General features: G+C 38.4%; 1 protein-coding gene across 2 annotated transcripts in view; it reads right to left on the reverse strand.

The window, feature by feature from the left end:
• Positions 1 to 2,827: 2,827 nt before the first annotated feature.
• LOC116272751 (tropomodulin-2) overlaps positions 2,828 to 15,386 on the reverse strand; it is a 64,968-nt gene continuing 52,409 nt past the window's right edge. For both annotated transcript variants that reach the window (XM_031661523.1, XM_031661524.1), the window contains exons 9-10: positions 12,625 to 12,769; positions 2,828 to 10,772 (exon numbers count right to left, since the gene is read on the reverse strand). In XM_031661523.1, coding sequence (XP_031517383.1) covers positions 10,738 to 10,772; positions 12,625 to 12,769 — 180 coding nt within the window. In that variant the 3' untranslated portion in view covers positions 2,828 to 10,737. The remainder of the gene's footprint in view (positions 10,773 to 12,624; positions 12,770 to 15,386) is intronic.

The raw sequence follows: 15,386 nt of genomic DNA on the forward strand, positions 1-15,386 counted from the left end.
GATTGATTTCTGGTGGGGGTTTTTTTTGGTTGTTTTTTTGTTTGAGCGAGGTTCTTGCTCAGTCACCAAGGTTGGAATGCAGTAGCACAATCTTGGCTCTTTGGAACTTCTACCTCCTAGGCTCAAGTGATTCTTTCACCTCAGCCTCCTGAATAGCTGAGACCACAGGCGCACACCACCATGCCTGGCTAATTTTTTGTTTTTGTTTTTTGGTGGAGACAGGGTTTCACCTTGTTGCCCAGGCTCCCAAAGTGCTGGGATTATAGGTGTGAGTCACCATTCCTGGCCTGATTTATGTATGTTGAACCATCCTTGCATTCCAGGGATAAATTTTACTTGGTCATGAAGAATGATCTTTTAAATGTCTTGTTGAATGCAGTTTGCTAGTATTTTGTTGAAGATTTTTGCATCAATATTCATCGGGGACATTGGTCTGTAATTTTCTTTTTTTGATCTGTCTTTGTCTAGTTTTGATCTCAGGGTAATACTGGCCTTGTAGAATGAGTTTGTATTCCCTTCTCCTCTATTTTCTGGAACAGTTTGAGTAGAATTGGTATTGGTTCTTCTTTAAATGTTTGGTGGAATTCAGCAGTGAAGCCATCAGGTCTTGGGCTTTTCCTTACTGGCAGACTTTTTATTATGACTTCAATCTCGTTACTTGTTATTGGTCTGGTCACACTTTGGAGTTCTTCATGGTAATATCTTGATAGGTTTATGTGTCTAGGAATTTATTCATTTTCTCTAGGTTCCCAATTTATTTGCATATAGTTGCTCACAGTAGCCACTAATGATCCTTTGAATTTTTGTAGTATAAGTTGTAGTGTCTCCCTTTCCATTTCTGATTTTATTTATTTGGGTCTTCTTTTTTTTTCTTAGTCTAGGTAATGGTTTGTCAATTTTCCTTTTCAAAACACCAACTTTTTGTTTCATTGATCTTTTATGTTACTTTCTTCATTTCAATTTCATTTATTTGTGCTCTATCTTTATTATTTCTTTTCTTCTACTAATTTTGGGTTTGGCTTGCTCTTGCTTTTCTAGTCCTTTAAGATGCCTCATTATTTATTTGAAGTTTTTCTTCTTTTTTTGATGTAGACACTATTAACTTCCTTCTTGGTACTGCTTTCACTGTTTCCCATAGGTTTTGATATGTTCCGTTTCCATCATCATTTGTTTCAAGAAATTTTTCAATTTTTCTGATTTCTTCATTTACCCACTGGTCATTCAGGAGCATATTGTTTAATTTCCGTATATCTGTATAGTTTCTAAAATTCCTCTTGCTATTGATTTTTAGTTTTATTCCATTGTGGTCAGAGAAGATGCCTGATATTATCACAATTTTTAAAAATATATCAAGACTTGTTTTGTGACCTAACATCTATACCTGAAAATGATCCATATGCTGAGAAGAATGTGTATTCTGCAGCTTAGATAAAATGTTCTGTAAATATCTCTTAGGTCCATTTGGCCTATAGAGCAGATTAAGTCCAATGTTTCTTTGTTGATTTTCTCCCTAGAAGATGGGTCCAATGCTGAAAGTGGGGTGTTGAAGTCCCCAGCTATTATTGTATTGAGGTCTCTCTCTCTCTTTCTCTTTAGTTCTAATAATATTTGGTTTATGTATCTGGGTGCTCCAGTATTGGGGGCACATGTATTTAAAATTGTTATATCCTCTTGCTGAATTGACCCCTTTATCATTATATAATGACCTTCTTTGTCTCTTCTTACAGTTTTCTGATGAACTCTATTTTGTCTGATATAAGTATAGTGACTTCTGTTCTTTTTTGGTTTCCATTAGCATGAAATATCTTTTTCCATCCCTTCATTTTCAGCCTGTGTATCTTTAAAGGAAAAGTGTTACCTGTATGCAACAGATCAGTCAGCCTTTTTAAAAAATGTTATTCAGCCCAATGAAAAGATAGTATGTCTTTTTACTGGGGAGTTTAGTTCATTTATATTCAATGTTATTACTGCTAAGTAAGGACTTACTCCTGCCATTTTGTTGTTTTCTAGTTACTTTATGGTTTTCTCTTCCTTCTTTCCTTCATTCCTGTCTTCCTTTTAGTGAAGATTATTTTCTCTGGTGGCATGATTTAATTTATTGCTCTGTGTGTGTGTTTTTGTGTGTAACCACATTAAGCTTTTAATAAACTAAAACATCAAAGTCTTTCTCCACACAGGTAGCAGTTAAGTTATATTCTCCTCATGCTATTTTTAAGTTGATTTTAAAAATTAACTGCTCTATTCATTATAACCCAATAGGCTGAAAGGGAGAATCTTTTAAACAAAATAATTACTATACTTCTTTGTCCAAGAGAAGGTGTGAAACAGCAAATACAGAAATTAGACACTGGCTCTTTATGTTTCTCAGTTGAACCTTACCAGCCTAAACTGAAATCCAAGAGTTGGGACAGAGTTCAGCAGAAGGGCAGGAAGAACAGCTTTTCCTGTTTTTCCAGGGTCAAACCTTTACAACATAACTTCATCATTTTTAGTGTTCAGTATTACAAATTACCAGAAGGGCTTTAAAAATAAGAATAATGTAAATCCAAAGTTAGTGTAAAAAATTCAGGGTAAAATAGTCAACCTGTTTGGGCTTTCTGTATTCCTGTTCCCATTCATTCTAGTAAATTTTTAACTATTTAGCCAAATGTGTACATTTTTGTTTGATAACGAGTTATTTCTCTCTGTTATGGCTACTTGTAGTTGTCTTGTTTCTTCATAATAAAGGCATTTTATAGTTTTCTGCAGATGTGCTCATCTAATACCATGATGCCAACCATTTGTTTTAAAGAAACACTGTCTAAAAATTAGCCATATAAAACCAGTCTTTACTTTTACTTCGAAAGGAAAGTTTATTAATTCCCAATGTTCTTTACATTTTCATTTGGAAATATCATTCCTGACAGAAATAGATACATTATATCTTTGAAAGCTAATTAATTAAAACAGTTTACATTTACCTTAGCATTAAGTCTGGCTGGCTAATTTCAAAGTATTAAAAATTGCACCTATTTGGGCCAACTGGGGTCCTGAATAATTATCCAGGGTAAAAGTATAATATTTCAAACTTTATACATTTTGCTTTATCACACATTTACTTTCCACACAATGTTCAACTTCACATTTAAAAGGCAAATTAGTCTTTAATTCCCTAATGAATATAATAGTCTTGATTTGATTGAAGTTTCAAATGGAAAATAAAACTATATGGAGTTTTCAGTAACTGCTTAGCCCAATAAATGTTGCCAATAGAAGTTTAAACACTTGTTTAAACAGTTTACAAAGTATTACTTCCTTTGTTATCTTCAAAACAACACAGACACACATAAAGTCACACATTACAGGCATCTGAACTGGTAAAATGTTACAGATTAGTGGCATGCAGATATTTTACATTTTTAAGTACAATGAAAAATGCTGCTTATTCATTTTCCTTGAAGAGATGAAAACAACTAAGCTAAAGGCTTAATTAAAATATAATTATTTCATGTATATAAGAGCTTTTGTTTTTAAACCAAAGTGGCAGAGATAAGAATTTTAGGTTAGAATAACTTATTTCTTAACTGAAGATTGTCACTGGCAACATTTGGTACTAAAATAAAATTTCCTCAAAAAGCACATTTCCTATTGATCTCATTTCACCATATGGCCGATTCCTATCTACTCACAGTTAGATTACCCAAAGGAAGTTTTAAATCCTGGGTCAGCCTCTCTCAATTGCACAGTATACTTTTGATTGGCTTCTCTGTTTCCTAGTCAATACTTACACACACACACACACACATACACACATACACTTTAAATAAGAGCCTACAAAAAATGCTGTGTTTACTGTGCTCAGTTTCTTTCTTTGCCTCCCCTCCTCTCCTTTCCCACTGGTTGAGGAGCAAGATAGTATATATTTTATTTATTTTTTTGAGATGGAGTTTCGCTCTTGTCACCCAGGCTGGAGTGCAGTGGTATGATCTCGGCACACTACAACCTCCACCTCCTGGGTTCAAGCGATTTTCCTGCCTCAGCTTCCCCAGTAGCTGGAATTACACGCTCTTGCCACCAGGCCCAGCTAATTTTTTGTATTTTTAGTAGAGACGGGGTTTCACCATATTGGCCAGGCTGGTCTTGAACTCCTGATCTCAGGTGATCCACCTGCCTTGGCCTCCCAAAGTGCTGGGATTACAGGCATGAGCCACTATGCCCAGCCTAAATAGTATATATTTTTAAGTATCCTTTCAGAAAAGGCCGCTCATCCACAACTATTCTGAAGACAGTAAAGAACTATTGAAGAGGAAGAAAAAACTGGCTGTGCAATAGTCAGACCTCCTCTGAACAAAGCCTCCTGGAGGAAAACAGAGCTGCAGTGGAGGCATTACTCACCCATGTTCAGAGGCAATGGAAACGATTTAGAATCATAGGCTTGTCAAGTATTGGAGCTGGAAGGGACCTTAGGGAGCACTGAATCCACTCACTTCATTTTACAGATGAAATGAAGACAAGATAGATGGGAGAGTCTTGCCCAAAGTCACATACAGCTGGCATCCAAATCAGTATTGTTTCCCAAAAATATCACATGGTGGCAAATGGAGCATAACTCTGTGGGGCTGGACAACAGCTAAATTCAAGCAATATTTGTTCATTAAGCACCTACTATGTACAAGGCACCTTATGAGATGGTACTTAAGATACAAAGATGGATGAGACACAGTCCTGACTCCAAGGGCTTATGAAAGTCCTTGGAGGCCATGCTTCAAAACCTTTCTTAGCAGAAATATTACTGACTAGGGCTAAGGTTGCTGGTGATAACAAGGCAGCTGCTGCCCTGCAGAGCTGATCCCACAACAGGTGGCATTTTCTCCCCTTCACTATCTATCAGAACTGGTGCTTGTTACTCAGCTGCTAGGCATGAAAATTCTTGAAACCCTAGGGACACTCTTCTCTCCTAGGCCTCCAGTCATACCTGAAGTCTTAGCCTCTCCCACCTGCAGCAATGACAGGAGGGCAGTCGTGCTCCAGACCCTCCTCTCAATTCTCAACTGTTTGCTTTCTCCCTTGTGCCCAGCCTCGGCCCTCTGCAAGGATTCTGACAATTTCCCAAGGTACTGTCAAAGTGACCCAGGAAAATGTCCTACCATATACATCACTGGTATCTAACTTCCACCGCCCCATCAACCACCTCTCCCACCTCTATGTGGGAGCTGAAATAACTCCAGTCCCTGATGACACACCCAAGCCTCAATTGCCCACACTCCAAAAGATGAGGAAGATGTAATGGTTGGTTAGAATAAAACCGATTCAAGAGGCAGTGGAAAATAGTGATTTGATAATAAAACTGATCTCTCACATTTGTATGGCGCTTTCCAGTTTATATAGTGTTTGTATCCAGTTATCTGATTATATTCTTACCACAACTCTGTGAGGTAGTTAGTGAAGATATTATTCCCATTTTATAGCTGAAGAACCTTAGGCTCGAGAGACCAAGTGGTTTGCCCAAAGTTACTCAGCTAAGGAAGTGTGGAGCCAAGTGTCCACGTTTCTTGACTCCAAATCCAGTGCTCTTCCCCCTATATAGTCTATAATTGGCAGGCAATTGAATGAATTGCCCATGATCATATACCTGCTAAGTGTTGGTGATGGGATTAGGATTCAGTCTCCAAATCTGTTAGTACGGTGCCCCTTCACCATACCAACTAGCTGGGCCAATGTGCTCAGAATCACTACCATGGAAGAGATCAGAAGAAAATCTAGTTAGTTAATTACTCTTTTCTGTGTCTAGGTTGTCAGCTCTCTCCTTCAGCCTCCCCCAAGTCAACAATGTATCCCAACTGGCAAAGCCTCTAAAACATGTACTGTTTCTAGAACAGAACCCAGAGTCAGGTTATAAATTTAAACTTGCAACTCCACTTCCATTGGTCTACTGATTATTCAGTCATTGCTATTACAGACATATGGGAAAGAGGTAAGCAGAGCAAATCTCAGTTCTGCCATTAAACAAATGTAAACCTTTAATTTCCATCCTCCTTCCCCACCTCGGTCAGCAATTTGACTTCTTAACTTCTGAACTACAAAGTAAAATCCAATCTGATCTAGTGCTGGGGAGTAGGAAAGCAGTGAATAACATCCCTGAAGTTCTTGGCACTTTTCTCTGGCCAGTATATCACAACAGGAGGCCCTATCGTGTGATTTTCCTCCAGTGGGCTCAGCTGGATGCTTCCAAGCACTCTTACACCTTTCCTTTGTGTGCGTCTCAGTACGTTAGCTACGAGTAGCAGGGATATTTGAGATGAAAGCAATAAGGGGAGGTAAAGGGAAGTTGCGAGTGGAAGGTAGAGCTAGGACCTTTCCTCTTAGTTCTCTGCTAATTAAAACGAAAACAGCTATTATTGCATCATTAGTGGAAGAGGGGAAGGAAGCTTCAGGATCATGACTTAAAACCTGACTCCAGAAACAGTTCTACCGAATACAGGTAACATAGCACAGAACCTAGTGTTCTCAACTTCCTGCCCTCTGCCCTTTTTTGCTGATGCTATAAATACTTGAATTAAATATGGGATCTTCTTTGTAAAAAAGGCACTCAATCTACTCCCCAATCCCAGAAAGACATATAAAATTATATTAGTCCAGAATTTTTATGCTTCCTCTGTCTCCTTCATAGTGCCTAGGGGAGGGCTGAGTACATCATATCTGTGAACAAGGAAATAGCTGCACATGTGTTTGTAAATTCCAGAGGGCTATCTTACACTTAAAGCATGCTGATGCTTAACATTGGTTTTAAGAGTTTTCAGTTTGAGCATCTGAAATATTCTCATGGCAGCTATACGGAAGACATTGGTTTCCCTAATGCTGGTGCCCTGTCAGGGGCCATGTTTCTGTTGGAAGAGAAGCACCTGTTCTTTGGGCTGGTGTGCCAGTCTCCCCTTAGGGAAATTGGTTTGAGGAGTACAGGCACTGGGATGATTTCTGAGTTTTTAAATGAATGGACTTTTATTGTAAGATGAACTGCATGCCCCTCCAGGTTGGTAATCTTCTAACCTGGGCCTGCAGCAACTTGGACAGGGACAAGGGAAGCAGGGCTGAGAGACTGCGTCTCCCTCCAATCAATTTTCCAGATGAAGCCAAATACCTCATTACAGTATTTGATGATCTTTATGTACAAAATATTTATATACAATGAGCCCTACAAAGATGGAAGAAAGGGGCTTAATCATGTTGATGAGGATGGAATGTTAAATACATTAGGCAAACGGATAGATTTGGTGCTAGAACAGCTAAATGATTTCTAGGCTTCTAATATTTATTTCCTAAGAGTCATCCTCTACATAGCTATAAAATGTGGTGGTTGGTAACATAAACTGCAAACTCTAGGGAGTAATTTCATATTTAACCTGGGCCTGCAGCAATTCTAAAAAGGACAAGGGAAGAGGACTGGGGAGAGAGCATCTCCCTTCAATCAGTTGTCCAGATGTAGCCAAATACCTAGTTAGATATCTGACAGTACACATGCACATACACACACGACACTTATTTACATTATACCCTCCAAAGATGAAAGAAACTAAGTCATTTAATCACGCTGATGAGGATGAAAACAGCTTCCAGTTATACACAATAAGCAGATGGGGAGCTGCAGTGCTGAACTAATCATATGATTTCTAGACTTCTAAGGTTTATCTCCTAAACATCATCTACATATGCCGTAATAGATGTTGGTGATATGAGCCCACAAGTCCAGGTGAATGATTTTATACTTAAAGTGGACCTGCACAACTCTAAAAGGGGGCGGGGGGAGATAGGCCTGGGGAGAAGTTATCTCCCTTCAATCAGTTATCCAAATATTGTCAAATATCTCAACACAGTATCTGGCAAAACAAATACATAGAAAAAAATTTATATACATTATGCCCCATTACAATGGATAGCAAAGGATTAACTGTGCCCATGATGATGAAAGACCTACCATTTCCACATACTTTGGGCAGAGAGAGGGATGAAGTCCTAGGCTAATTAAATGGTGGATAGGCTCCTCAAGTGTATATTTTTCTAAGGATTATCGTCAATATGTGCATACTCATGGAAATGCCACCTTTCAAGCCACTTTAAAAACACAGGTAATAATAAAACAAACTGATTAGTAATCAACATTTCATTTCATAGACTCTGTTGCATGCGACCCAACTATTTTATAAGCTAAAAACAGTGCTATATTTTTGATAATTTTCCATTATCTTGCTTTAATACTATCAATAACTGCTTGTACAAAAGAAACAGCCATGGTTGAACTCTGATTTTTTTTTTTTCTTGCTTTCTGCCAGAGTTTGCCAACAACTGCTTTAGCCCCCAGTTCACAGCACTGTGGGGCTGCAAGGAATGCTCTATAAGGTCCGGGATTTTAAGAGGCAAGGCAAGAAAGAGAGTGAGAAAAAAAAAAAGGAAAAAGGCTTACTTGGAGAGGCAGGTCAGGGACTGAGCACTTAAATAGGTTTGTAACAAATCCAAAGAGGAGAAAAGACATCTAAGAGAAATGTTCTTCCCTTTGGCAACATGGTAAGCAAAACATATGTATAAAAACATTTGTAATTTCACCCAGTGGTGTGCTGATGAATGCTTATCAACCAGCAATCTAGAGGGGGAGAAAGCCCCAGTTTCTTACATATTGCTAATTTCTGTGATGTAAATATTTCTACCACGGCCAATTTCAAGCCATTGTAGTAACAAGAAGTAGTGAACATGGAGTTGAGAGGATATGTTCAGTAGCATACTATTAAGTAGTATTTCTACATACATACCTACTAGATGTAAATAATCTTAAGAGGTTAGAAAATAGTAAAATGTAAGATTTTTGAGTATAGTATTTGTTACTTTTGTCCTTAATATAATTCATTCAATTGTAAGTACACATCATTTCATTTTAAATAATGGCTGTATTGAACAACCAGTTTGCAAAATTCTTGAAAATACAACAATTGGCAAGCCTGTACAAGTTGACTCCAACACATCACACCTAAATGGGTGAAAAGGAAGGAAAAATCAGACTGAAAACCATGAAACAGTATTTACTGTGTTTTTAAAATAGATAAGGAGATGAAGCCATAAACTAATTAAAGGATTTTTAGGGCCAAAGGTGTTAGAATATTCTGCTTATTGTGTTCTCAAAAATTAAAAAAATTTCAAGAAAATGAGATATTTCAAAGGACTTCAGAGACACAGCTGTGGGTACTTATAATACAGGTAAATGTCCAACTTTACAAGGGCTATCTTAAACAGATTCCATGTGTTTTACAAGCTAAATAGAATAACAGAATAATATATTAATCATTTTCCTATTCACTTGTTTTATTGCTACCAGGCAACTAAGGAACACTCACTCGGTTACGAAACAAACTCTGGAATTTGTTTAGTAACAAATTAGAGAAAAGAAGAGAAAAACGACAATGAATTGGAAGAAAGGGAGGGGAGAAAGGAGGAATACAGGGTGAGTTGCCTTGGGCAGTGTCAGAATGTCACCAATCACAACCTCAGGCACTGACAGTTATCAGAGTAGTGCACTTGAGCCAAAGGCTGCAGTCACCTGCTTCCTTAGTTTAGCATTGCATTTTTACACCACTACATCAAAAGATTAATGCACACTACAATGCAACCATTTCAGCTGTACTTTCACAGGCTTTGTCCTTGAGATGACATGCATCTGGATAAATGATAATTCACATTTTTCTCCTGACATTCGCAAATGTCTGGATGGATCATGTACTGCGGACAAAAGTCTAGATAATTAACCTGAATGTTCATCTTTCATCCTGTGATCTTGTTACACTAAAGACAAAGCCATAAATGCTTCTAAAATTTGCCCAAAAAATGCAATCATGTGCATCAGACAGCCTTAAGATACAATATTATTGTTTTATTCAGGAATGTACTGTTTTAAAAGCTTCTCTCTTACTAACATTTAGAAAATTTCTATCATGTTTGAAAAACTTTAAAACAGCTTTGTAAATAGTTATCCTTTAAAGTCATGTTAAAGATTCAATTTATGTTGAATAGTCAGTAAAAGTAGGTGTGCTAATTCATTTTGCTACCTGTGAGTCTGGCTTGAAGCTACATTTGTGGGTTAACAAATAGACTTCTTTGCTAATACTGTTTTAAAGTGTCATAATGTTGTCTTGCTTTATGAAGATGACACTACTGATCTCCAATCAACAGGGCATGTGCATTTACTGATTTTTCTGAAACGAAGACAGAATTTGCGCTAAATTGGTCACATTTTCACATGCAGTGAAAGATTGGCAATACTAACTTCTTATGTGGTCAGCAGAACACTTCTGATGTATTTAGCCTAACTCAAAGCTATGCATGTAAACAGAGATAGGCCTCTATCATAATCACAATTACAAACACATAGTATACACTAAATTCCTTTCAATGATTAAAAAAAAAAGTTCATGTAAGAAAGCAAGACAACCCAATAAGAAAGTGGTTAAATTCATTTTCCATGTCGTCACTCTCTAAAATCTGCATCAGTCCATTTGTCAAGTTGCCAGAAGTGCCCATGAGCAAATAAAACAATTGTATATATTACAAAATCCAAGATAAATAAGTAGTGCTAAAAAAGAATAACAATTAAATTATTAGTTATGTGGTTAACGGAAATGAACAAACTTTGATAAAATGGTCCCGATGGGGAAGAAGAAGAGTATTTGTTTTTCAATGGCCACACCACGGTGAAACTTCACTCCTCCCTGAGGAAGTTTACCTTCTGTCTGCTTCAACTCTCTTCTTACGAACTAGGTAAGAAAGAAAGGAATAAAAAGACAAATTGAAGGGATACTTCTTAAATTCCAGATAAACAGCATTAATTACGTAAGATGACAATCTCACACGCTTGAGGATATAGTTATCTTAAATTTTAATACTCAACCATGACAATCAATGGAAATGATAAAATAATCCAGTGTCTGGGGAATTTACATTTAAATACAGGTATGTCTGATAGTTGGGTACTCGAGTGTTAGAACGTTCGCATTTCTATGGGGTAGAAATTCCAGAAGAGACCTGTGAAACTATGCAGTTTGACTATTTTCATGGCCGTTTATCCATGGCACTAGCAACTCTGTCACCAACTGGCTTTAACTAACTCTTCACAATCTTTTAATGCTGATTATGGGTTGAAGTCTGGAAGAAGCTGCAAATAATTCAAAGATTCTAAAACTCTTCTAAATAAAAACTCTTAAATATCAACCTACAGGAAGGTATGATTCAGTTAGCAAGCAAACTCAGAGATTAATTTCTATTAACCTGATGTTTAGGATCGAAGAAGTTGCCCAGACTGCCTGTTTCCCAGTTCCTGCAACCCTCTTCTTCCACCTTTCACTTTCCCAGCTGCAGGCTCTCCTAGTCACTGGGAAGAGGGCTATTGAACCTTCTTGGATTTGGTAAAAATGTGCCCTGGCTGTAGTCTTGCTCTAACTCTCCACTTTAAATAGCCTAGCTCCAGCCTAGGCTCTTGCCCACAGATGCTGCTGCTTGGACGTAGGCTGCCCTATTTTCTTTAGACCTCTCGTTTTGCCTGTTTTCCTTTGGTCTCCATGTTGTTTGGTTGTGGACCCAATGTGCTTTTCCTAGGTGTCTTCTGACTGCTGCTTCCACTCTTCCCCAAATCCGTATTTGCCTGTCTGCCCCTTGGCCTCACCCTGTGTACCCCCCAGGTAAGTACCATCACATGTCCAGCCAGCTTCCTGATGCCACACACTACACCTTGCCTAGGCCTCAGGGTCTTGGCAAAGCCTGTCTGGACAAGGAATTGGACACTAACCTTTATTTGCCCCTTCTTGTTCTAACCTTTAGCTTCTATCTTGCTCACTATCTGAGTCCTCCTTGAGGCCAGCACTGTACCTGGTGGAACGCCTTGACCAGTTCCTCGACCCAAGATCTGGTATTCTGTCCCTGAACCTCAAACTGGGGATTGAAGCCTGCTGTTGACTGACTGACTGCTTGCCAAATGGATGTCTCCTCCTAGATGTCCTTTTGCCAGGCTGCTCCAGGTGGCTGGGATATCCTCAGACCAAGTTTTCCCAGTTCCATTCCTCTTTGCTATGGTTGATCAGGATATGCCCCACCTCTAACAGAAGAAATGCCAGGGATCCTCAGCAACAAGTGGCCACAGGAAAAGCTGAAGGGGCTAACTGAAAAGGCAACTTGTGAGTTTAAACTTCATAATGTAGCTCCATGTTTATATCACGTGTAAAGTGCCAAAGTATCAGACATATCCATATTTAGAACTAAGTACCAAAGCAGTCAGAAGTCAAACATAATTGGGTATCTGGTGCATGTAACAACACAAGGTGATTACATGTAAGTAAAAGAGAAGCAAATACACAAAAGAAATCAAGCAAAAATCAAAGGCTACCTGGAAAATAGAACAAACTTCTTTTTTGAGAAAATGCTATGATGTAACTTAAACACTGCGAGGACCACAAAGACTCCTATGACCATGTATTATAATAATGTGTCTTATATGAAGAAGTGAGTGACATCAGAGGCCAATGGAATGGTATCTGTAAGATGCTGCATCTGAAGTGGAGAAGTGAATGCTCATGCTCTTCTAATGGTTAACAGCACATATTATGGCTGAATTACCCAGGTCATTATTCTTTGTGATGGCAGCTGCCACCCTTGTTCGTGGCCCTTGCTTGGTAAACTGGTATCCAAACTTGAGGATCCTTGAATTCTCCTCCAGCATCTGGGCAATTTCCATCTCTACAGCTGTTCCCAACTGCTGCCTCTGGTTGCAGGTGCAGACACATGCGCAGGATGACCAAGAAGGAAGAGGAAACAGTTACTTGCACAGGAAAAAGACAAGGCTACTTGCTAGACAAAAAGGCAAAGAGGCAAAGGTCTCAAATTAAAAGGTACAGAGTCACTTGAGATGTTTTCTCTCATAATCATTTGAATCCTGCTCCTTGTCTAGAAGCAAAATCCAACAGAGAGCTGAGTTTGCTGGTGTCCTACAGCTGAAAAAACTAAGCAAATTGTTTATGAAGGAAAGGATAATTCCAGAATTAAAATGAAAGCAAAACTAATATTTGGTGTTTTGAATTCATCCCAGTATCTGTGATTTAAACAAAGTGTGTTTTAAAAATAATGAAACTATTTTGTAGCAGCCAATCCAATTACTAAATTTTTATTTTTATTTTTTACTTTTCACCTAGGAAATTCTTATTTACTTATTGTGGTAAAATATACATAAAATTTTGCCATTTTAAACTGCACAATTCAGTGGCATATAGTACAATCACAATATTGTGCAACCATTACCATTATTCATTTCCAATACTTTTTCTTCTTTTTTATAAAATGTTTTTATTTTTGACTTTTGTGGATACACAGGTATATTATATTTATGGGGTACATAAGATATTTTGACGCAGGCATATAATGCATAATAATCACAAGAGGGTAAATGGGGTATCCATCACTTCAAGCATTTATCCTTTCTTTGTGTTACAATCAATCTAATTCTACTTTTTAAATTTAAAATGCATAAGTTATTGTTGATTATAGTCACTCTGTTGTCACTGTGTTGTGCACAAATTATATTTGTGCTATCAAATATAATTTTTTAATTCTGGGATCCATATCCAAAAATAATTAAAGATCTCAACCTATGGGCTGTTGTCTCTCAGGAGAATCTCATTAGGTGATTCTGAGCAGCTTTATTGTGGTTTGAACCATGTACACTTTTGGATGAATCAGCAAACTCTGAAGGCGGGCTACAAAAAAATCTCCAACTTGTTTAAGTTTGTGGGAAAAGGTTTTTTTTTTTGAGACGGAGTCTCCCGTGTCGCCCAGGCTGGAGTGCAGTGGCGCAATCTCAGCTCACTGCAAGCTCCACCTCCCGGGTTCACACTATTCTCCTGCCTCAGCCTCTTGAGTAGCCGGGACCACAGGCGCCCGCCACTACGCCTGGCTAGTTTTTTTGTATTTTTAGTAGAGATGGGGTTTCACCGTGTTAGGATGGTCTCGATCTCCTGACCTCGTGATCCACCCGCCTCGGTCTCCCAAAGTGCTGGGATTACAGGTGTAAGCCACCGCACCCAGCAGGGAAAAGGCTTTTTTGTTTGAGACATAAACTAATAAAAAAATAAAAAAGAGGGTTTTTTTTTCCTTTTTTCTTTTTTTAATAGGGAGGTCACGCACTGTGGCTCCACCTGTAATCCCAGCACTTTGGGAGGTCGAGGCAGATGGATCACTTGAGGTCAGGAGTTCGAGACCAGCCAGGGCAACACGGTGAAAGCCCGTTTCTACTAAAAATACAAAAAATTTGCTGGGCATGGTGGCATGCACCTGTAGTCCCAGCTATTTGGAAGGCTGAGGTAAGAGAATCACTGGAATCTAGGAGGCGGAAGTTGCAGTGGGCCGAGATTGTGCCACTGCACTCCAGCCTGGGTGACAGAGTGAGACTTTGTCTCAAAAAAACAAAAACAAATAGGGGCATGTAAATATGGGAATTTAAAATTAAGGGACAAAGTATACTTTGTCCCTTAATTTTAAATATAACTGTACGAGTTATATTTTTTCATAACACAGTCATTACATTTCAAAAAATAAGGCTGGGCGCAGCGGCTCATACCTGTAATCCCAGCACTCTGGAAGGCTGATATGGGCAGATCATGAGGTCAGGTGTTTGAAACCAGCCTGGCCAACATGGCAAAACCTTGTCTCTACTAAAAGTACAAAAACTAGCTGGGTATGGTGGCAGGCGCCTATAGTCCCAGCTACTCAGAAGGCTGAGGCATGAGAATCGCTTGAACCCGGGAGGCACAGGTTGCAGTGAGCTGAGATTGTGCTACTGCATTCCAGCCTGGGTGACAGAGTAGACTCCATTTCAAAAAAAAAAAAAAAAAAAAAGTACAGGCTTGTTTGGAAAATGCAAATTAAAATGTATATAAAATATAAAAGTCCCCTTACTTCAACATTCCCATTCCCCACAGAGAAAGCCAGATTGGCGTGCACTATGTAGTGTTCTAAACATTTTCTATGCATTCACACATCTACACAATCACTTGTACATCTATGCTTTTTTCACACAAATGGATTATACTAGCATGTTGTTTTGAAGTGTGTTTTTATTTTTCATTTAACATTAAGGATATCTTTTCATGTTGGTAAATATACATTTACCTCATCCATATAAAGAACTGTGCCACATCCCATTGCAGTGATGGATCATAGTGTATTTAGCCAGGCCTTACTGACTTACTGTTACATTGCATTCTATTTCCACTATTCCAAACAAAACTGTAGTGAGCTTCCCTCCCCCCAGTGCACCTTGGGGCATTTCTGCAAGTATGCTTGTAGGACAAATTATAGCTGGGTCAGAGGGCAAGCATGTTTCCAGT

This window comes from Papio anubis, unplaced genomic scaffold (assembly GCF_008728515.1).
Source record: "Papio anubis isolate 15944 unplaced genomic scaffold, Panubis1.0 scaffold183, whole genome shotgun sequence".
Classification (NCBI taxonomy): Eukaryota; Metazoa; Chordata; class Mammalia; order Primates; family Cercopithecidae; genus Papio; species Papio anubis.